At 52.6% G+C, this 24,018-nt stretch overlaps 1 protein-coding gene across 9 annotated transcripts in view; it reads right to left on the bottom strand.

Moving 5' to 3' along the window:
- Positions 1-24,018, bottom strand: part of MEGF11 (multiple EGF like domains 11) — a 332,393-nt gene that overhangs the window by 217,302 nt on the left and 91,073 nt on the right. For 7 of the 9 annotated variants that reach the window (XR_004320355.1, XR_004320356.1, XM_032480913.1 and 4 more), the window contains exons 1-2: positions 18,816-18,837; positions 517-627 (exon numbers count right to left, since the gene is read on the bottom strand). Coding sequence is in view for 7 of the 9 variants with exons in the window: in XM_032480913.1 (XP_032336804.1) it covers positions 517-614 (98 nt within the window). In the remaining 2 variants the exon portion in view is untranslated. Of the gene's footprint in view, positions 1-516; positions 628-18,815; positions 19,152-24,018 lie in introns of those variants that run through there. The other 2 variants (XM_032480916.1, XM_032480910.1) reach the window with 2 other exon arrangements.

The raw sequence follows: 24,018 nt of genomic DNA, 5'->3' as shown, positions 1-24,018 counted from the left end.
CCAGATCAGAAGCAGCAGGGCCCCCTCACCTACCCTCCTTGGGCAGGCTGCTGGCCACCCCCCACATCTGAGCTGCTGCTTCATTGCCAGTCCTGGGAGACGAGGAAGGCATCGCCGCATCAGGAAACAAGACATCGGGACCACAGTCCCTCACTGTACCCCACCTGTCTTCCTGTGGACGGGCACTGAGCCCCTCTGGGCCTCTACTTCCTCATCTGTAAAATGGTTGGGAAGTGTGAATGCAGGGAGGAATGGAAGTACATTGTCAATTACCAGACTGCATCATTTATGCTGCCTGTCACTCAACGCCTCCACCCTGGCCCCCACAGCACTGAGTCTCAGGTGGGATCTAGACGGCTTCGGCCCACCTTTCAGAGTCTGTGCTGTGTCCCCACCTGGACTGCAGGCCCTTGGGGACACCTTCTGTACCTCCTGCCTCTGCTTTTGTCCCAGCAGTGCCGAGCCCAGGGTGAGGCCCCCTGGGGGGTGCTTGGCCATCCAAGAGCCACATCTTACCTCTCCCAGTGGCTGCACACATTGGGGTCCTCGGGGTTCAGTGAGAGGATGGTTTGCAGGAGGCAGCAGACGATGAGCCCCATCACTGAGAGCGCCATCCTGGGCCCTGTGCTGGGGAACAAAGGAGGCAGCGTCATTAATCAGACCGTCTTCCCAAGCATCTGTTTGGCACCAAGACTTCTCACACGAAGTGGCAGAAGAGACTCGCTAAGCAGACTAACTTTCCCATCGTCACCGTGTAACGAGCATTTGATATTTCACACTTGCAGGCTTTGATGAACACAGCAACATTTCACCAGTTCTGAGTAACTGGGGAGTGGGAAGCCTGAGTCAGGGAAATGTTGAAATTTCAGGCCAGGGCTTCTGAAAGTTTCTTGGACTGCTTTGAGAATCTAACGAAAGTGACAGATCTTCTCCTCCGAAAAACGCCCACGTGAACAACCTTTGGCTATGATTTCAGGGCGCCCTCGGGCCCCTGAGCCCGTCCTTGGACCAAGAGCCCAGGATCTACCACTTTAAACCCCTTCTCCCTCATCGTTGATGTGCTTTGACCCTTCATCTCCTCTCTCTACTCCTTCCTGCCATGAAGACAGAGAAGTGTCTGGTGTGGCCCCACGGACAGCCTAAGCTGAGAAAACTCTTCTAGGCACCCCAGAAGGCTGGCCCTTGCTTCTCTTGCTCCCACGGGGTATCAGCCACTGACACCCAGGGTGATGCGTCTCTGCATGTCGTACCCACTGTGGGGTGGAGGGCTTGGACAGCCTGGCAAGGCTTCGATGAAACAGCTTGTAGAGTTTGTCCCAGGCTTCTGATGTGACAGCCATTAAGCGGACTTACACAGATGCCAACGCCCTTGGTCCCTTAAACTGAGGAGTCCCCAACAAAGGGCTCCTCATACAGGCAGAGAGCCATTCAGGTGGGAGCGGCCGAAATGTCCCCCGAAGCTCCTTTCGGCCCAGGATTCAGTGGTCCCATAGAGCCTTAGAGAACTGCCCAAGGATTCCCACCTGGTGGGGTGTAGGGAGCCCCAGAGCCACCCCCAGGGGACCTGCAATTCACATGTACCCAAACCTCAGCTGCAGACTGAACGAACACGATGGCTTAGAGAGACAGCACTATTTTTCACGTATACATAGATGCTATCGTGATTTGCTTAAAAGCTTTACTGAATTCAGAGGAGCTTTTATTCTCAATCAGCCACACCTGGGGAAAAAAAAGCAATTTCTAATACCTGGGGGGTAGGGATGGGGGATGGCATAGAAAATGTCTGACACCAGAAAGGGGTCCCCAGGCTTGAAATGGTTGAGGATTTCGAGTCCACTGGCCCAGAGTTTACAGCCGAGGAAGCACACCCTTCTTGGGGACACAGAAGAGTGGCATGGATGTTGTACACACCCCCGTTTGTACCCAGAGGGAAGCTAAATGGAGCTCCTGCCTTCGTGAAAGGTTAAACTCTCTCCTCCCCACCCCCAGTAATTTCCTTGTTAAACTCTTTCTTAGCAGCGCCTTCAACGATAAACAAATTGCCACAAATTCTGTGTAACCATGGGGGTCCAACTGATGATTAATGAGGTTTTTCTCTCTGTTTGAGATCTGGAAATAATCTGGCTAAATGGAATCTGAAAATCTGTTAAGAAAGAGAAAAAGCGATTCTGGTGTTTCTGCTCAATTTGCAGAGTCCAGGCGTAACAAGTTACAGCCGCTCCTAACTCCCCCACCAGGCTCTCCCAACCCAGCTGCCACCTCCCCACCCGCCTCACTCCCTACCCCAGCCGGCCTCGAAGCCTAATCAGCACCTGGACCAAAGGCGCATCGCACACTGGAGTCCACATAGCACTAGGGCTACAGGTCATTTCAACGTATTCTCCCCAAAGAGGAGGAGAGGTGTTCACCCTCCGGAGGAGGAAGAGCCTGCCCAGGACAGGGCATGAGTTGGGGTTTGAGCATCTTCTTCTAGGTGTGGGCTGGGCTGCTCAGGCATCAGATAAATCAAAGAAATTAACAAAGGCGCACACACTCCGAAAGGCATGGAGTCTGAATGCCGAGGGCAGAGAATGCCCCATCTTGGTTCTCTCTGTGGTCCTGTCTCACTTTGGCAGCTCCTGTCATCTCCATCATTCTCCAGAGGGGACCCGCTGGCCGCATTTTCAAACTTAACGAAGTTTATAATATCAAAGGGTGAGGCCACCTGGACCAGAGGAGATTGTGCCTCTGGCCTCTTTTGATTCATAGTGACAGAAGTGGGTGGCAGACAGAGGTAACCTGGATCGTTGCTATAAGTTGGGAGATCTGTTTCGATCTTCATAAAAACCTTTCTGAGTCAGATCTGGACAAACAGTTTAGCTGATTCCCACTGGGCAGTGAGATACCTGGACCCCAGGGGCACAGAGAGGCTAATAGGTGTTTGGGTAAGCACACAGGAGGTGGAAATGGATGCAGGAGCTCAGGACACAGCCAGTAAAGGTGGCAGTAAATCTGAGGCCTCACTCCTCCATTACTGTGGCTGTGTTAAGGCTACAGAGCAGAGGGGCTCCCCAGGACTCACACCCAAGCCCCATCACCAGCATTCTCAGAGTTCCCTGTCTGAGGACCACTCTATACGTCATGGTAGGGGGAGAAGATTTCTAGCCTGAGTGAAAGAGGTGACACCTCTGAGACCCTCTCAGCTCTCGGACTTTTCCTGTGAATGTGGCCAGTCTAAAAATCGCAACCTTATCACCCATCCCTCCCTTCCTGGGTCAGGCTGGTGCGGTCTCCTGCTCTCTCACGGCTGGGCCTTGATCACGCTGCTCCCCCGCCCTCAATGCCCTTCTTCCTCAACTCTGCACATCTAAACACCATCCACAGCAGGTCCAGCTCAGCCCCAGCCCCCATCCCATCCCTGCGGGGCTTGGCGCCCACTACAGGCCAGACACACTACACTCTTGTAGCTTACAGCCTGGCCACACGGTCCAGCACCCATCACCTCCCATCTTGCCCTGACATCTTTCCCAGCGTGCTGACTTGATTCTTCTGATGTGTCTGTAAGTGCCTTGAAGCTGGGGTCAAATGCCAGGCTGTTACCAGTCAGTTCCTTTTGGGATCTGATTTTAGAAAATGTGTTTCTACTTGTCTCAGACACTTCACTGACATGGAGTGAAGAGCAGCCAGAAAGAAGCCGTTCACACTCGGGGGCCACTCATCGCCATTAACTGTAATGGGGCTTCCCCGGGCTCGCTCTCCGAGGACGGGTCCCAGAGACACATGCTGATGAGATGACTGAGGGAAAATCAATCCCACCACAGCGGTTATTAGGCCGACTGCACTCGGAGTGACAGAGGTTAACATAGCGGGCACCTTCTGATTTAGGGCATTAATAATTAAATAAGAAAATGCCCCAGGTTTCACTTGGGAGGAAGAGAACATGTAAGTAGTTCAGCTGGCTCCCTCCGGTCTTGTCCATGCTTCCCGCATAGTGAGGAGCAGAGGAAGGGAGCGCGATGCTCCAGACACGGAGAAATTTCTTTCCACGTCCCAAGTTTCCAAGTTCAACATATTTCCAGGTTCTGTCCACGTTTCCAAGTTCCACAAAGTGCTAAGGGGTTTCATCAAGGTCAAAGGGTTGTAGATAAAGATGGAAAGAGCATTTGCTATTGACTAAAGATTCTCAGGAATATTCCTTGTCCAGAGCTGATCAAGTCCATTCCACGATCACCCTCTCACTGCCCCCGTTCAGCAGGAAGTAGCCAGAGCAGTGGTCACCCTTTTTCCCCATGAGCCTGTGGAATGGACATGGACAGTGGGGAGCTGTAATAGGGAAGAACCAATCTGACTCCATATTGGATCTGTTTCTTTTACTTTAACTTTATAGTCTGCTGCTTTTGCTACAAGTTCATCACTAAAGGGATGTTGCCTCTAAGTTTAAATTATACATAATGGCCCATCTCTGGGAACCCTGCCTCCCAGGTAATGAGCGGTAAGCTAAAATACATTGAAAGCTAAAATAAGTATTCCCTGTTGGGGGTATGGCTGGTTTACACCACTGAACTGGGCAGGGGGGATGAAAGGGAGAGAAGCTGTAGCCAGGAGGCGAGGCTCACACCCACCCACAGGTGTCGTCACTCGGCACACCCGGCGTGGCCTGCGCTGATCACCCTCCTGCCACCTGCCCGGCCCTGAGCGGTGCTTCAAAGACACGAGGAAACAACACGAGTCAGCTGCAGTCCATCTGAGGTGACCAAAGCAGCAAGTGATTAAGTCTAGCCGGGAGCCTGTGGAAGACTTTGCAGAATGGAGGGGACAGAAGATGGACAGAAGATGGAAAGGGAGAGGGCAAGCAGAGGGCATTCGCCAGCACTCGGAGGTGGGAGCGTGCAGGTGGTGCTGGAGAGACGAGGCGGGTGCACGCTGCGCAAGGCAGAGGGCAACGTGGGAAATTTGGGAGGCATCTTCCAAAATCAGGTTCCATGAAACACCAGTCCCATGAGATATTGATAGAACTCTCCCAAAGATTTCCGTGAGCAACCAAGTTCCAGAAATGCTGCATGCTAGGTCCCCATCTTAAGTATCCACAGTGTATCTGAGCAGAACTTAGGCTCTTAGACCTGGAGTAGAGTCCTGTTTGTTTCACCCAGTGTTTCCTGTAGAACTTCCTAGTGACCTTGGCAGCAGCAGAGCCCTCCAGGACACCCCTTTGGAAAACTGCTCTTCTCCATCAAGGTCAAGTCCGAAGGAAGTTCTGGTCCTGTCAGTCTCCATCCTTAGTATGTTTTCATTTGCTTGTGCTAACACGGAGGGCCTTCTGTGCCTGGCACCTGGTGTTAAAGGGACTCTGCCACTGGATATTAAAGAGACATTGGCATCATAGCAAAGGATCCCGCCTCCTGGCCCGGACCTTCTGTCCTGGCCTAGGTTGGCCCTGCAGGCTGAGCAGACCTGAGAGACGGCAGCATCCTCTGAAGGTCCCGCCTTCAGCTGGGGCACCGCCATCACCAGCACCAGCACCTGCAGAGTCCAGCTTGTCTCTCTGATGGCAACACACACCTGGCCAGACACCAGCTGCTCACATTAGCCAAGATGCATAAAACTGGGGCAGAGGGCAGACAGACAAACAGATGGCCTCTGCCCCAGGATCAGTTATGACCTCATGGTCCATCTGTGCAAAAATCCTCCCCCACCTGCTCTGCTTCCACCACCTGCCTAGTCCTCCTGCCTGTGCCAAAATCTTGGGCACTGGAGCCTGGTCCGTGTGCCTGGAACCTGCTCTCTGTCCATCCCAGTGTCCTCCAGGGAGCCCTTCCTTCTCAACAAATTTGTATCAGCAGCAGGGGTGGCGGGGGTCGGGCAGTATTTTGTGGGCCCTGGGAGGTTCCCACTCACACAATGTTGGGGATCGATTGGTAATGACTGCTTGGAATGCTCTGCTGAGAAACCCGGGCTGAGAGGCATGCATGCCATGATTGATTGGTAATGCCTGTCATGGGCACTGAGTGGGAGAGGGGCACACAGGTGCCATGCACTTGCTGTCCCTATCCTACGCTGCTGAACAACTGTTGTAACTTTGGAAATGGCTCCTCCCTAGATGAACCATCTGGATGTGGCCTCAGCTCTTCCCTCCAGGCCTCAGAACCTGCACATGGCTTTCCGTCCCTTGGTTCCACTAAGCACACTTCACAGGCAGGGGCTTTGCTGTGTTGTGCTCACTGCCGTCCCCAGCACCCAGAGCACTGCCTGCACGGAGAGGGGCCTCGATCCATCTTTGTCCGCTCTCCAAAGTGCTGACTTTCCAGCCAACCACCGCCCCCAACCTCTCAGCTACCTCCAGCCTCTGGATCAGCCACATGGTCCGTGTCCTGACAGAGGCCACTAAAGACCTGTCCTGACAGCAGGTTGTACCACACGGGGCAGTCCACCCTGTGCTGACGGTGCACCGCAGAGACACCAATCTGTCGGCGATGGAGACAGTGGGGCACTGTGACATCCTGACAGCGGTTCAAAGACTCCTGCCTTGGCCACCCCGCCAGCACCGGGGTACGTCTGCTCCAGGGACCAGCACAAGGCTGGCATTGAAGCCCACTCAATAGCTCAAGCTGCAGTGGGGGACTGACTGGTGTTCCGAGAGGCTCATGAAAAGGCGCTTTCAGGCTCGGGGCGCAGCAGAAGCAAACCCCAAACTGGGGCTGATAAAGCAAACATCTCGCATTCCTCCCAGCATGTGGGTGGATAGAGAGAGATTTCTATCTTCTATTTATAGAACACACACACTCCTCTCTATTTTTTCCTGAATAAAACAAAAAACGCCAAGTTTGCACTCATTGGGGTAAATGCCAAGGTTATCACCCTGTCTGGTGGACTTTCTCCTTCATCTTCCCACTGCTCTCTCAGCTGGCTCCCAGTCCCCAAGCCCCTCTCTGTTTACTGGCCTTGCTGGGGTCTGATTAGTGCGAGATGAAAAGAGGAGCCGCCATCAGCCCATAATTAACAGGCTTCACCCTTTGCCTTGATGAAGCCTCCTGCCCTCCAGCAATCCCACCAGGGGCCAGGCTTATGTTGAACGCTTTCTAATCTCCCTGAGCTTAAAAAAAAAAAAAAAAAAAGTTAAAAAAAACTAATTCACAGCTCTTAATCTCCAAAAGAGTGATTCCCCGACCGCAGGAGCGCAGCAGAAATTCCCAGCGCCGCCGTGGAAGCCCTGCCAGGTGCCTGCCCACTGGGATAAATCAGGGGACTGGAGTCACCTCCTGAGACATGGTAAATGTCCTCGTCCCAGGGGGCTCCAGCACCCTGATAAATTCTGCTTTCTCCTTGCCCAGGAAGCCTCGGGCTGCAAATCCTGAAAATGGCACAACGGACACCTGCAGTGCCCATTAATCAGGGTCAGAAGACTGTCCTGTCCCCTGTGCCCTCAAGCCCTGCAGGGACCAAGTGGCCCTGACATTAGTCAGGCTCGGAGAAGAATCACAGCTTATCCCCTGGGGGCGGGGCAGGGGAGAGGATGAGGGAGGGGGTGAAGCAAGGTGCAGGGATTGGGGACAGGGGTGTAGAAACCAACAAATTCATGAAGCATCCACATCCTTCCCCCCAGTATAAGCAGCCCCTGGGCTCTGAGCCCGCAGCCCGCCCATTCCCAGGCAGGCAGCTGCTGCACCCCCAGCCTCCAGCCCCTCTGAAGACGATGGGAGAACACTTATCTGTGTTCTAAGGCCATTCCATTTCTCACAGAGCAATTATCTCCATCTTTCCATTTCTTTGCAAATCAGGGCACACTCAGCTGGCCTGGCCAAGCCCGAGGCTGCCTGCCCCCACACCAACCCAGCCTACTCCAGGCTTGCTCTGCTTCCCCTCCCACCCCGTCTCGGGGCTGCAGTGTTCTCGGAACTAAGGGGTCCCTCCTGCCCTGGCATTAAATCACAGCCACATCCCCAAAACCCCCACAGACAAATCAGTCACTCGGGGCTGTACAGCTCCAAGGGGATTAGTCCCCATTCCTGCCCATTCTGGAAAAATAAAAATAAAAACATTTCTAAAACCACAAGACGCAACTAACAAGTGCTCGGATGGGAAAAGAGCACTGAGGGATGGGGCCCTGTAGAATTATGCATCCCTGAAAGGTCAAGTCTCCCAACGGGCTGAGCTTTGAGGATAAAGGCCTGGACAGCAAGCCACGTGGTATCAGAACTGGCACCTGGACAGACCTGGGAGCATCATCTGTCCAATGCCTTCTCCCACAGGAGGGGAAAGCGTCCCCAGGTGACTTACTCAAGTCACATCACACATTGGCACCAGGGCTTATGGAAGGGAATAGTGGAGTTGGACAGACATGGATTCAAATCCTGACTGCACCTGACTGGTTACATAGCCCGGATAAAATTATTTACCTTCTTTGGGACTATTTCACATCAGCCACATTAGGTAAGACGCAACTTCACCTAAGGACCGTTAGGACATTAAGTGAGTCAGCAGATAAAGTGCTTGGTCCAGAATCAAGCACACAGAATGTGCTCAATAAAACATTAGCTTCCTTCCGACTCTTATCCCCCACCTCAAAGGCCCTTCCAACTCTGTAATTCTGAATTCTAGAATTTCTAAGGAGCTGGGGAAATGCTGATGGAAAAACCCTCGGCTGGAAAATCTAGGTTTGGCTGTATGTATTTGGTGGTGCTGGGGTCAGTCTTAACTGTACAGTTATCAAGATGGTCTCATCTTTCATCCATCCATTCAGCAACATTTGTTGAGCCCTTGCCAGTCGTTGGGACACACAGACAACTCCAACAGGCCCTGCCCGGAGACCCTAAACACCTGCTGGAGGGTGCGTGGGAATGGCCGTGAGAGGGCGGTGGACCCGGGATGTGGCTTAATTCAAAGCACTGAGGTCTCTTCCCTGGCAGGAAGCCTCAGGCAAACGTGGTGGGTTATCTGAGACCTTCACTGGAATTGGTGCATAGCATCCCCGCAGGTCCTCCACACGTTGAATCCGGCCCATCTCCATTCCAGGTGCCTCTGAATCCACTCTTGATTGGGGCTGCCTCCTCTAAAGGGAGGGCAGTCTGTTCTCAAGCTTGTCCAGCCTCCCGGCTCCACCCTGTCAGGACTCTCCCTTGGGTCTTTCTTCCTGAGTTCCAGTTCAGCTCAGGAGCACCTCAGCTTCCCTCTGGCCCCATTCATTTCCTCTGCCAACTAAGTCACTAACTTGCTGTGTGACCTGGGGCAGGTTCCTTTCCTTCTCTGAGCTTCACTCTCTGCTTGTCCCCAGAGACTGGGGCCTGACTGTAACCATCTCTTGGACCCCTCCAGCTTTACAAGTTCACCTGCAGTGCGTCTCCCTTCCCTGCTCTCCCCCTCCTCACATTCTTTTCTCTCTCCCACCCCCACATCGGGTTTGCCCCATCTCCCAGCAGCGAGGAGATAAAGCAGAGGAGGCGGGAGAACTGGACTGTAGTCTCGGATGCCAGAGATCTCATTTCGCTGCCCTGAGCCTCCTTTTCCTATGTGACGACATGGGACGAATGGGAGAACAGCAGGTCTCATGAGGACTAAACTGCAGCCCAGCACAGGAAATGCAGTGCAAGTGGCATTGTGAGGGTAGGAACCCTTAGCCCCTGCCCACCTCTCTGTCCCATCCTCAGCATCCTTTTGAACACTGGCCTCTTGCCTCCTGCTCTATTCCAACCCAGGGTCCACAGCAGGGCACCCTCTGCCCCATCACACCTCAGGGACCTCGTCTTCCCAGTCAGGAGCAGCGGGGCTTGGCTGTTGGCTTGCAGACATGTGCATCAGACTAGGGCAACCTCTCCGAGTTTCCCTCTAGAGTCTTCCATATGTCTCTAGGCCAGGAGAATCTGAAGCCAGACACCAACTATCTCAAACTTATGGTTACCAAAGGGGAAAGCAGTGGGGCATGGGGAGGCGGAATAAATTAGGAGTTTGGGATTAACAGATACACACTACTATATATAAAATAGATAAACAACAAGGACCTACTGTACAGCACAGGGAACTATATTCAGTATCTCATAATAACCTACAATGGAAAAGAATCTGAAAAAGAACAGATATATATATATGTGTGTGTGTGTATATATATATATATAAAACTGAATCACTTTGCTGAACACCTGAAACTAACACAACATTGTAAATCAACTATACTTCAACTAAAAAAAAAAATGGAAATAAAAAAATAAATAAAGATAATATCCGTAAGTTCACTAACATGGAAAGAGGACCCTGATGTATGTGAAGAACACCGGTTACAAAACAGCATGAACTTTACAATTGCATTGTGTGTGTGTGCGGTAAGTGTACTGAGAGTGAGCAAGAAAAGAGAGATGTCCGGAAGGATGTTAAAAATGATAACAAAGGCGTCTGGGTGATGAGATTTTAGGTGACTGACTTTGTTCTCTACACATTTCTGTTTGCATTTTCTGGGATGACCTGGACTCAGCTCTTCAATCTGACAAACCACAATAAAGCCATCTTAATTTGCAAAGGAGGCAGGGCCCTCTGTCGGTGCCCCATAGCTTACCCTCCTCCGGGCGCAGACACTGCTCACTGCTCCTTGGGGTGCATGTTCCCAAAGAGCAGGGATTTATGAGCCCTGAGCCCACTACCCTTGGGGACACAGGGTGCCTGATGGAGCTGTCCAGGCAGCCCTGGAAGCCAGCAAGCTGAGGGCGGGGGTGGCGGGGGATGGGAGTTGCCATTACAACTGTATGGCATGAGTCCGTGCGGTGATTGTATCCGTGCTGTGATTAAAAACATTATGCCATTTCAAAGACCCACAGTGATCTGATGACACAGAAAATGGATGGATAACTTATGATTTTGTCAGCTCTATCTGGTATAATAGATGAATCAGGTATTCAGATTTTAAAAGAAATTCATTGCAGCCTTTTGTCCATGACACTGATTAATTCTGGCTCACAGCCTGGTCAGGTCAGCTCAGGGAGTTTCACCTCACTCCAGCGCCTGCTTCCCCACGGGCTCTGCTCCTCCAGGGTAACAAGCACCGGAACTCTGGCCCCAGTTCCTGGGTCCTCACCCCAGCTCAGCCTCTCACTGACTGTGCGACCTTGGGCAGGTGGCTTAACCTCTGGGAGTCCCAGCTGCCTCCTCTGTGAAGTGGAAATAGTGAGAAAACCTGACTCATAGGGTCCTGAGAAGCCAAAGAGAGGAGGCTAATGAGAAGGGCCTGTAGACAGTAAAACACTGGGGAAAATGTGGTCCTTACCCTCTTGCTGGGGAGTGGGGGGGGGGATGCGATGCGGTACTCCTGGGGGAGAGGGATGTGCAGAGACAGAGAATGAGTTTATTAGGATCCCCTGAAAAGGATCGCCTCCTTGGGGTGGGGCAAGTCCGCCAGAACACAGAGAAAGCAACTCAAGATGAATTTCCATAAGTTTGCAACTCAGCCCAGCCCAGGCCCTGCTGTTCCACAGCCTAAGCAGGAGATGATTCCAAGACTGGAACCAGAGGCCAATTTGGCTTCGTTTCTGGTCTATGCTGCGTCTGACAACCATCCTCCCAGCCACGAGCATTTGTGAGAAAACAGTTCCTCTGAACTCTGGTTTCCTGGAGGAGCAAGACACTCCCTCACCTTCCAGAACATCAGTACTCGGCACCCCTTCCCGAAGGAAGGAGCCCCTAAAACAGCACCGCCCCAGATGCAAATCTAGCCTCATCTCCCCAGGTTTAATGCGCGGAATGGCACACGACTCCCAGAGTCATTGTTTTCCTGGCCTGATGATGCGTTGTTTATTTCAGTATTTTCCAGGAACTTGCTTATTAAGGATGGAAGCACCTGCTTACTGTAAGAGAGCATTACACAGAGACTCTGGCATGGGGACCTGGGAAGAACATTAATTAATGAAGCGAAACAGAACAAACACACCATAAATTAAAGGTCTAAAAAGAAATGTCTGCCAACAGTGGGTAAGGACAGAGGGATGAAATGAAACATCATATTTTTAGACCACGGTGGTGTTTAAAAAAAAAAAATGAGAGGGAAAAAAATCACAAAAGGTGGCAGAGGTAATGATCTATTTCTGGAGTGACTAAAGCCTGTGCTTCCATTAAGAGAATTATAAATCAATTCTCTTTTGTCTGGGGGCATATATGCGCAGCGTGTGCTAAATTACAAAGCTTAACATGTCAGAGCAGTTCCTTCTGAGGGTTCCAGGGAACAATGCCGACTGAGGCACCAGGCCTGAGAGAGGCGTGGCAGGTTGTGAGGAGGAAGTTAGGAGGATCTGAGCCATGTCGCTGAGTTAGACCCAGCCGGGCACAGGCCCTCCGGGGCACCAGTGTCTGAGAGCAAATGCAGCCCAACCTCCATTAACTGGAGTCTTCGATTAACTGGGGGGCCACCAAAGTCACGGGCCACACTCATCGCTGCATTTCCACCCCGAATTTTTTTTTTTTCTCTCTCCAGAAAAGCAGTTTCCGGGGCTAGCTTCTATGCCCATCATTCATTAAGCTTCATTTTCCTCACTTCATACCCACGCCCGAACAAGGACAAGGCCCTGAGGAATGATGGCCCTGAAATCATGCCAAATCCTAATCAATTCAAAGAGAGCTGATGACACTCACCATAATCCACTTACCAAGGCAGGAAAGGAAATGGGCACAATTGCAAAAAACAAACAAACAAACAAAAGGCTCTGGCAGCAAGCGCCCCAACCATAGAATGGTCTTCTCTGCCTAACTTCCAGCTCAACAGGAAACTCAGCAATGTGAAGCCCATCCCTCAAGGCAAGATGGAGGCAGGGCACGTTCCCCTCCCTAATTTCAGCTTCTCCAAGTCACTTTCTGCCCGTTCTGCAGGCAGCTCGAGCCGTGAGGCGCTAACCTCCAATACGCTGAATCACCGATAGGCAGAAAACGGGAAGCTTGTGCCAACTCTAACCACGCTTCCCTGACGTTTTAATTTTCTGGCGTGCCCTCAAATTTCTAAATCAGCCGTAACACGTAGAGGGACTCAGTGGGATGGGAAGAACGGGAGGCAGGCCACAAGCTTGGTAGACTGACTTCTGACACAGACGTTTTGCCACGCCAAGATGGGGGGGGGGTGAGGGGGCAGAAAGAAAAGGGGAGTGACGGCAGGTAGGAGTTAGATCCGGCGGGGCTGGGTGTGCACAGCTGGCTAACAAACCAGGACTGAAGTTTGAGATCAAGTGAGCATTGTGTACCAATGCCTAAGAGCACGTACTAAGGATGCTCTGTTAATACCCCCTGTTGGATAAGAACCTGACTCCAAGACTGAACGTTCTATTCTCTCATCAATCATGGAGGATCTTACTGAGCCCCAGAGGAAAGCAGGAAATAAATGGCTCCCGAGAGCCTGTCCTGTGCTGGGCACTGAGCTGGGCACCTGGCCAACCTCGTCTTCACGGCAGGTCTGAGAAGTAGGTGCTATGATTTCCGTTGACAAGTGATGACACAGAGGCTCGCGGTTTAGAAGTGCATGAACTAGATCTGAACTCAGGACTGCCTGCTTGTCTATCACTGTGCTGCCAGGTATGTCTTTGCCCTTCCCATCTGGTGCGTACAAGCACATGTCCGTGTATGTGAGTATGTGTGCAGACGTGCTGTGTGCGGCATGTGGGGGAGGCACGGGGTCATCTCTTTGGATCAGAGCTTCCTCCATTCTCACTGAGTCTGAGCAGAGGAAGGGGGTGCCCTATGCTATTGTGGGAAGAGGGCTGGCTTGGGCCAACTGTGGGATCTCGGGCCAGTCTCCTGCCTCCCTGGTGCTTCATCGTCCTCTGTGAGCTGAGAGGAAGCCTTTCTTAGCTGGTTCCTCATCCGAACCACAGAACCCAAAAAATTACTTTTGTGACGATTTTGTCAACTCTCCCAAGGATGGTACATAACTCGTACCATTCTAGACGCACAGGAGAAAGGCCAGTCCACTCCCTACAGGGGATGGCATACGGCTCAATTCTCTCCTGAACCTAGCTGAGAAACTACTAGTTGGTCTGGAAGGTCCCTATGGCTCTGACATCAGGAGACGGGTGAGAGGCTGTGTGTTCCTCCACTACAGGAACGGGGCAGTGATGGTCCTGAGCGTAGCCGAGGTTGCGGGTGAGGATGCCAGACCCCCTGGACCAGATTATCTTTGTTTACAATGTCCTCCATGTGTATTTCCCTTGTGTCATCCCTTAGCCTAACTACCTTCTTAAATGTACCAATCTCACCTCCACTGTGACTTGAGGAATCAAGGGAGAAATTGGGGACAGGCGTTTAAGGGGATAAGCCCCACCTCTCACGGCCTACCCCTGGGGTTAGCCAGGTGGGGAGGGAGCAATGACTGGTAAGAGATCTGAATGGGATCAGTAATTGAGCACACGGCCCCCCAAACCTCCCTTACCCTCAGAGGACATGGAGTTTTGGTGCCGAAGGGGCCAGTTCCCCAGCAAGGCAGAGCCATGGTTTGTGCCCCAGAGATGAGCAGGGCCCCATTCAGAAAATACTCTAATACCTTAACAAGCAAAAGCACTGCTAGCCCCTAACTTTCGCTCGGTCCATGGAGCGGGCAGATGCCAGGATGCCACCAAGGCAACCGGGAAGAGGCAGCGCGCTGTGGAATTCTGCAGCCACTGCAGCCCAGCTCTCAAGAAACCTCTGGCTCAGCAATGGCTGTACCAACATCTTTGCATCAAAAAGGACGTATCTAGACGAACAGGCGCACGCCAGACTCTGGATCACTCCACAAAGTGGAGATGAGGATAAAAGTCATCCCAAGGGAGGACGGCGGCAGAGACACTCATTTCGAACCAATTTCCCCTACTGTGGAGCAATCACTAAAGCCAAACGGTAGAGCTGTGCCTCTCTGTGTCGCGGCAGACAAACATGGGAAGAGCAAGTGAGCAGTGTGGCCGCCAGCCTGATGCAGCTGCTGCTGAGGGGACCTGTGAGGGGACAGGATCTGCTGACCAGGTGGCCCATGGGCTCCGAGGGTGGCCTGAGCTGAACACCCAGCCAAGAGCTGAGAAAAACAGACCAGGGACAGAGATACCCAGAACCAGGTCTCTCTCCCCCAGGTCTGCCAATAATCAGCTGTGTGACACTAAATGAGTCACTGCACCTCTCTGGGCTGTAGAATCACTTCTCAGTTGGGTAGTCTGACCTAAGGAGAGGACATGGGCTTAAAGGCCTGAGTTTGACCCACCAGCCATGGGAAGGCTCTTAATGGCTTCTGCGGACCTCAGTTTCTCCATTTATAAGAGGACATCAACTGACAGTCCTGTAATTTTAGAGCCAGATTTGGACTCTAGCTAAGGTCCTCTGCAGCTCTAAAAAGTTCTACAGTGATTTTTCTGCAGCAAGAGCAGACAGTAAGGAGGAGGGCTGCCCTCCCACGGCAGGGGTCAGGGGATGGTCTTGGCCCCTGGCACAGTGCCAGGTGTCAGTGAATGTTTGTCAACTAGCCAATGATTGGATCAATGAATCAATGAACAGGTCTCTGTTCTTGCACGAGAGAACTGAGGTTGGGAGCAAAGAGACTTGCCCAAAGTCACGCAGCTGCTCACGGATACAGCCGACCTCACATCTGGGTCTTTGGATCCCAAACCCAGGACCCTTCCCACTGCACCACCTGCTGGAAAAGGGAAGGGAGACCCTTGAGTAGAAAGAGCCTCCTTGAGGGGCAAGGCAGCCTGGGGGGCAGGGGGATGGTGAGAGCTCCCCGGGCCATATTGGATTCTCAGCACCTTGAATCTCCCTGCCCCTCACCTCAGTCAACCCCAGTGTCTGCTGCCTTTCCAGCCCATTCACCCAGCCCTTGTCCCAAAGAGGTCTTCTCGGGCGCAGAGAAGGGCTCCCTGCCTTCTCCTTCAGCCTTTCTTGCAGGCATTTATTTTCCTCCTCTAAGATGGCACACAAAGGAGGCAACTAAACAGAGAGGCAGAGTGAGGTGCTGCAGGAAAGCCTTCCAGAATCTACCTTTCTGCTCTACAGAGGCCGCCGGGATCACAGCCTGGTCTCTTCTCTCTGCCCGGCTTTCCTGGGCCCTCAGAAACTATTTTCACCAGCCGTCTTTCTCCAGGATGGATGGCACAGCTTAGTGGGCAGAGTCTCCCCAATCTTAATAACCCCTCACTTTTTAGGGGGGCTTAGGCACACCCCATCTTCTGTCTCACTGGATCCTACAAGAGCCCATCAGAGATGAGGACCCTGAGGTGGGACTCAGGGGGTGAGGAGGGGCCCAGAGTTTCAGTAGCAGAGTGGGGCCCGGGTGGCACAGGAACACTTGTCCAGAGGTAGCAGCAGGCACCTCCTCCTTTCCTCTGGCACCTCCTCTGTCCCCGCGGAACTGCAAAAACAGGAATCAGAGTGACCCCATCGGAGAGCTCGGGGGAAGGGCTGAGGCTGCCCGAGCAGCTGGCGGATGGGGTGGGGAAAATCAGTCCTTCTAGGCAGGACACCTACTCCTACCTCCCAAGACACACACACACACACACACACACACACACACACACACACACACACACAGCAGTGGTACCCACCCCGGCTGCATATTAGAATCACCTAGAAACATTTTAAAATATCCATGCTTGAGACCTCACTCCAGGCCAACTAAAACCAAATTTCTGTGGGTGGAGCTTGGGCACCACCCACGAAGACTCCCTGAAGGCAGGGGCTCTGACCACCATCAAGAGGAAAGCCCACGAGAGAGTGGCCTTGTCCTTTCTCTTCTTCTTTCTCACTTCTCACCCCAGAGCACAGGTACTTAGTCTCGGGACCCGCTTCCTGCCGATATGCTGGTTCTGCCCTGGACTCACAGGGCACGCCGACCCCATCAGAGTGTACTGGGCGGCAGAAGCAGGGGTCTGCTAAGCCATTAGTGAAGTTGCCTGCCTCCTCCAAGAAGCCAGCCGGGCCAAGCAGAAGGGGGAGGGCAGAGCTGGGGTAACAGGAGTGCCCACTGACCCTCCCCCAAGTACATCTCCATGGCAACAGACACAGCAGAGGGCACGTGGCTCTCCCAGCCACCCCAGGGCTGGTACAAGTGCTCTGGGCACCAGTCAACACCACCGGAGCACAATCATGGGTGGTGAACGAGCAAACCTTCACTGGCACCCCCACAGGCAGGTACCTTAGCAACCAGGGCCGATCCCAGTTGTGGGGGGAGCCCCGTCTTTCTTTCCTCCACCCGCCTATCTACTCCCCCATTGTTTACCGAGCACCTCTGATGTGCCAGGCACTGAGGATACAGCCCCACAGAGCTTGGCCACTGTACAGGGGACAGGACTGAGGCTCAAAGTAGAGTGGTGGCCTGCCTGTCACCAGGCACAGTTCCTCTTGCCCAGTCCCACAGGGAAAAGCAGTGGGACCCCCTCCCGCAGGGATGGGAGAGCAGAGCTCGCTAAGAGGCTGGAGCCAAGCGCCGGCCCCGGTCCCAGAGCCCTGAGGTCCCACATCTGCGCTCCGTGCCCTCCCACTCACTGCCTCCCCTAATGAAAACTCTGAGCACTGCAATGAAATTCACCTTAATAAGCGCTTGTTAGAAATATGCTAATGAGGAGGAAGCAGATATTATATGCCCTGAAAGCCCAAGGGAGAAGGACATGGAAAAAATTCAATATTGAGTTTTGTCTCATTTCAAAGCCACTTTCAAAGTGGCCATAAATCTTGCGCGTGACGTGACATAATGGGTTGCCGCCGGTGGCTCAGGCGTTAATAATTAGCAGCTGCCTGCTGCTGGACGGGACGCATTCGGCTTTCTGGTCCTCACCACGGGGAGAGAGAGGAACGGTGCAAACTAGGTCCCACGTGTGGGCTGATCCATCCGCACAGCCTGCCCACCTGCCGGCCCTGGGGCAGAGCTGTGGCTGCAAGCGGCTGCGGAATGTGCCAGAAAAGCTTGGCTTGGGAATCAGCAAGATCCACCCTGAACCCCAGGCAAGGAGGGGCTGAACTCCACTGGGTGTGTGGGACCAGCTCCTGATGTGACCAAGCCTTAGCTTCTACCTGTGAGAGTCACAAGAATGGGTTTATCACGCTGGGTCCCTGGGGGGATAGTGTGTGGGTGTCCTCTGGCTTACGGGGTAGAGAATGCTCTCGAGTCAGCCAGTGTGAATCAAGAACCACTTCTCTTAATTAGCAGCTGAGTGGCTTTGGACAAGTAACTTCATCTTGCAGAGGCTCTGTCTCCTCATCTGCAAACAGAGACGGTAATTGTATCCACTGTGAAAATTAAAGGAGGTAATTACACACGGTATCTGATACCCTGTAAGGACTCAAAAATATAACAGCAATCCCTATAGTAGCCACTGTTTATACTGCTCTCTCCTTCAGTTCCCGCACACCCGCCTTCATTGATAAAAACCCTGGGGGTTGTTTCTTAACCTTTTTTGTTTTAAATTTGCTGGGTAGCTTTGGGAGACTGACTTAACCTCTCTGATTCTTAACCGGCTGTTCTACAAAGTGAGGCTGTTAAGTCTTGCTTTGATCTATGTGGAGGATGGTTATAAAGGTCAAAAAAAAGGACAGTGTCTCTCAAGACCTCAGAGCAAAAGCCTTCATTTCTTCCAGACAACAATGACAGCAAATTACAACTTTTAATTCCCACCGATGTCCAACTGACGTCCATCCCTTCCACAGGCCACTGTCTTCTCGTTCTGCCCTCGGGAGAGAGAGAAGACAAGCCGACGGCCACTGCTTGGGTGGGAGTTCCTCATAGTCTAGAACAGTTTGTTTATAATTTGCAGTGAGACACGTACTGATACTGATTACTGATTTGCAGTGATCCTACCTGCATGATCTCATGCGGCTCAGGCCCCGTGTAACTCACCACTCCAGCCTCCCACACTGGTATTTACCCCGTCCAATGAGAGGAATCCACCAATGTCATGTTGCTTTCAGGTCCCTAGTGCTTTCATGCAATTTCTATTCTTCTCTCACTGTAGGACCCCACAGCTGGTCAGCTGGCAGCGTCCCTGGAGTGCACTTTGAGTCGCTGGAGGACAGCAGATGCAGAGGAGCAAGCCGGGCTTCCCAGCTCCTGGTCCGGTGGTGTTCATAAAGATCGGCACCGTCTAAGGAAGGTCGTATCTCCTCATCCCCTCTCTGTCCGTCCCTCTGCCTTTGCTTTCTCGTTCCCATAAAGCTCCCATCTGAAAACACACTGAAAAATTCCACTCCTGAAGCCATTTTTCCCGAGGCGGGCATAACACGGACACCCTTCCTGACCTGGCACTGGGGATGGATGGTAGCTGGGTCACAGCTGCCAAGTCCCTAGATAGTCCCCTGACTCTCTCTGGCTGCCTGTGAGACACAAAGGTGAACCTCAGGCATCTCATCTGTTACAAAGCCCCAACTTGACTGTCCCCCCCAACCCCTGCCTCCTGTGGAGGCTCAGGCCTTAACAATCTGGCTTTTGCCTTGATCCCCGATCCTCAGTTCTGACTCACTGCCCCCTCCAACTGGCACCTTACACAGTGGTCCAGCCCAGGGTTCTCTCCAACCTCCTCACAGGGACTGATGCTTCACCCTTCATCCAGTCATTCACTCCACACAGAAGCATCCAGTAAGTGCAGACATGAGGCAATAACATGTAACAGACAGATACATAACACGGCAAGTCAGATGCTAACGGGTGAGAGAACATGCGACCAGGAAGTTACAGTTCCTGTGAGAAGACCCCAAGGCCACTGTCAAAGGACCTGGGGAGGGACACTGGCCAGAAGAAGGGGCGTATCTGCTGAGATCCAAAAGAAGCAGAAGGGTTAGCCAGGTAGGACAGGATGCTCTGGGCAGGGGGAGAAAGATTGCAGGAAGCAAAACCGGCTCATTCTGGCTGGAGCAGAGTTTGAGGCAGCAGTTTGAGGCAGAGGCTTGCTAAGCCCTGGACATGACATGCCTATGAGCCATGACTTCGTCCTGAGATACACTGGCAGCCATTGGAAGGTTTTAAGCAAGGGATTGATCTGGCCAGAGGTGTATTTTCCAAAGATTCTCTTCTGATTAAAAAAAAAAAAAAAAAAAAGGTAGAAAGAAGGTGAATGCTCGTTAATAGGAAAATCATTTTTTTTTAAATGATGGATGGATAGCCACACCATGGACTATTTGGCAGCCATACAAGGAATACATGAGAACAACACTGGTTGAGTTGAGGGATTTCCAGGAGGTGCTGGGAAGGGAAAAAGTCAGAGACAGGATAACATAATCTTGTTTTTCTAAAGCAAACAGTCTGCAAACACACACACATACACACACGTTTATACACGGTTAGAGTTATACGAGATGGAAGGATACAAGTGGAATGTTGGCAGGGATTTCCTGAGTGGGCAGAGGGTAAGAGCATGATGCAGGGGGAAGGAAGAAGGAGACAAGTTAAAGAAAAAACCAAGTATGCTATGATCGCATTTATATGAAACTTCTTATGTGGAGAACTTCAGGTCTCAGCTTCTCTGCCCCTTCCTCTGGCCAGTGGCTCCTTCCCAGGCTCCCTTGGCAGTGGCCCCAGAATATACAGAGAAACAAGGAAAAAGAAAAAGAAGCAATCTCCTGCTGGCTGAGATATGGAGAGAAGGGATCAGACAGAGCAGGGCTGGGGCAGGCAGAATGGACAGGTCTGGTGCCAGATCTCTGATCGCCTTCCCTCCCTCCCCATAGGAGTCCCATGATCTGACATCCCCTGTTAGAGCGGAGGCTGATGGAGGCAGGAACCACCCCTCCCACTGATTCACTTCCAGCCCCCTACAATCAATAAATAACGGCTGTTCCCGGACATGGTTTAGCCATTGAGAAGTGGGAGGCTCTTGGTGAAGTCACCTCACCACCCGGTGAATGCCTCAGTCCCCAGAGCTGCAAGAAGATGCTGGAAAGATCAGAAAAGAGAAGGAAAGACACGCCCAGGACGGGGTGGGGCGGGCAGGGCGGGTGTGTGTGTGTGTGTGTGTGTGTGTGTGTGTGTGTGTGTGTGTGTGTGGTGTCTGTGCCTGGAGGGCGTAACTCTCTCAGCCTCCTCCGTTCCCCTCTGCCCATGGCTCTTTCCTGCTCTCTCACTTCCCTTTCCCGAATAACCACAACCAGAGACGCAGGCACCCTGGAGCTCCACTGATGGGGACCATTGATTGGTGGCATCAATAAACTCCAGACATATCCTCGAAAGACACTTAGGAAAAACCCTCCATGGCATGGCGGGGAGTAATGCCAGATGGTCTCGACAGCCTTGATTCCTGATTCTGCCTGGCCCTGTAAACTTGACGGTCACTGGGTCTCTCAGATCCTCAGGTTCCCCGTCCATAAAGCAGGGATATTAATGGGCCCTCCTTCAAGGGGTCTTTGTGAGAACGGAATGAGTCAGCCTGGGGAGAAGTTGTTTTTAAGTATTATTGGTGGTGGTGTCCATGGCTCTTTTCAGACTAAGCATATCTTCCCGCCCCTATTCATACCCCCAGCACCTTCCTGAGCTGGACAGACAACACCCCTCCACAGCATCACTCAGAATGCAGCCCCATGGTTCAGACAGAACTTACTGGGTAGGAAGGTTACTGGCACGCACTGCAAAGGTTAACCGCAGGATTCAACACGAGGGAGGGAGCTCGGCCCACTCATAAATACAGCCGATTGAGAAACAAGCATCATTTTGTAATGATGCCACTGGTTGAAATCCACCACCTCATTTAGCACTTTTACAGCCAGGCAGGGAGGTTCACCCCAGACACTTCCGCTGATGCCCAAACCGCCAGGGGCTCCCCGGAGCCCACCAGGCCGCCGGGGCATCACCCAGTACTGCGATCTTCAGAAGCACCAAGTGGCCTTGGGCTTAGAGGAGTGCCCATCCCGCTGCTCCCTTGAAGCAGTGCCCGCTGGAGCCCCTAAGAAGTCAATTAGCAGCATCTGGCTAATTAAAGCGAGGTATTACACTTCTCTCATTGACTCAGTCAAAGCTGTGGCGGGAGCCTCAGAGAAGCAGCCCGCAACCCCCCCCCCCCAACAAGCCCCATCCCAACCAGCTCCCCCTTTCATGTGGCTCTGGGGAGACAAAGCTTCTCTGATCCCTTTGAAAGCTGTGGTCCCACCAGCCCCAGAGCAGGGGCCAGGCCACCCAGGGGGAGGACAGCAGTTCAAAGCCAGCCCGGCAGGCACGGTGGGATCCAGTTGGGATAGGGAATAATTAGGACATTCCAGACCATAAGGATCAATAACATAATGAACAAATATTGTGCTATCCCTTAGAATCTTGCTACGAATTATGTTGTCTTTGATCATGCAGTGTTTCCCTGACTGTTAATGACATGTAATGTTAATTACCAGAGAAAGAGAACTACTCAGAATGAAGACTTCCTTGGAGAATAATTAATATTCTTTGAGGAGGTGCAGAGCCTGTCGGGGGGGGGGGGCTTTTTCCCCAGTTATGGTGACCGTGTAACCTGAGGAAGCCGACCCTCCGTGTCCATGGCAGGGAAGACCGATCCCTTAAGAAGAGAGTAACTTACATATAGTAGGCACGCAATAGAGACTTGTTAGCTGAAAGAAAGAATAAGTAAGCAGATAAAGAGGTTCTTCTGGGAAGCTAGCAGACGCTTAGGGTGTGAAGGCAAGAACACTTTGAATCCTAATCTTCTCACCCCTTTTTTCAAATGGGGAAACTGAGGTTCAGAGAGAGAGAAAGGGATCTCCAAAATCATGCCCCTTGTCGGTGACTAAACTGGGATGAAAACTCACTGATCAGACAGTCAGTCGCATCCTCTTTCCAACCACCATCACCCTCAGTTTGGGTGGAAGTTAGGAAAGATTCAAGGCACAAGGAAGGAATGTCTTAGGCGTTGAGGAGGGGCCCTTTCTGCCTTCAAATGCACTGGGAATATTGCAGGATTGTCCAGCCTCTCACCTCTGACTTACCTGGAATTCCCTGAGTGGTGACGGAACATCTCAATCAACTGAGACACCCCCCAAAACACAGGCTGCGTGCCAGGAAATCCCAGAGCCCTGACCAAAGTCCCCAAAGAAAGGTCTGCCCCTGAGGCTCCTCTCAAGTCCAGAAAGAAGGACAGAAAAGAGAGGAGCCAGCACCTGCCCCACCTGGGCACCCACAAACCATTGCTGGCCTCTCCCTTGGGGCCTTGGCTGAGCTCCCTAGGAAAATCAAGGTCTCGTCACCCAGACTGAGCTCTACAAGCAGGAAGGTGGGGACATGAGCAGAGAGCCCTGGCCAGGGCTCAGGACACTGGCTTCAGGTCCTGCTCTGCCACCAGTTGTGGGCAGATCACTCCCGTCTCTGGGTCTGGATTTTTTAATCCATCAAGAGAGCTCCCCACCTCAGATAATCACTTGTTCCAGGCTGATATCCCAGGATTCTGAAATGATGGGCGAAATCTCAGTTTCCTGGTCTTCCGAGGAGTCCTCAGTTTCCCCTCCTGCTCCCTCACAAGTTCCTTACTTCCTACAACAAATGCCTCTCCCAGAGAGAACAGGTTATTATGTGTGGTGGACCCCCAGTTTCCAAGCAGAGAAGCTGAGGGAGAGTCTCCCGGCTCAGGGAGCCCCAGCTCCATAGTCCCCCGTCTCCCGGGGGCCAGGAGCACTGCTCCCAGCTCCATTCATAGCAGGGCAGAGAGCAGGCTCTGGGACGGGAGTGAGGGAGCAGGGGTCGGCCGCCTCCCCACCCCATTGCCGCTCAGATGCTCTCCAGCGTCTGGCTGCCTTCAGGACCACAATCGTGGACATTGAGCGGAGCGGCACAGTGACCTGACGCAGGGGGCAGGGTGAGGAGAGCGCAGGCAGATGTGCCTCAGGACACTCCTTACCCCTCCCACCGGCCCAGCTCCAGGTTCCAAGGTCGCGCCTTCACAGCCCCTGCCTGCTTCCTGGGTTTTTCCTCCAGGAGGCCTTGCTCTGCAGCACCACTGTACTTCCCTCCCCTCCTCCAGCTCCCAGCCCAGCTTGGGCACGCCCAGGTCTCCGGGAAATGTGCACCTGTCACCTGGGAGGGTGACGCAGTAACTGGTGAGCGTGTCCCTGAGCCTAGGTATCCCCATTTCTTCAATAAAAACCCACTTTGGGTTCAAGTCACAT

This window comes from Camelus ferus, chromosome 6, assembly GCF_009834535.1.
Source record: "Camelus ferus isolate YT-003-E chromosome 6, BCGSAC_Cfer_1.0, whole genome shotgun sequence".
NCBI lineage: Eukaryota > Metazoa > Chordata > Mammalia > Artiodactyla > Camelidae > Camelus > Camelus ferus.
The sequence above is the reverse complement of the archived record's forward strand: the minus strand, read 5'-3'. Positions and strand labels throughout refer to the sequence as shown.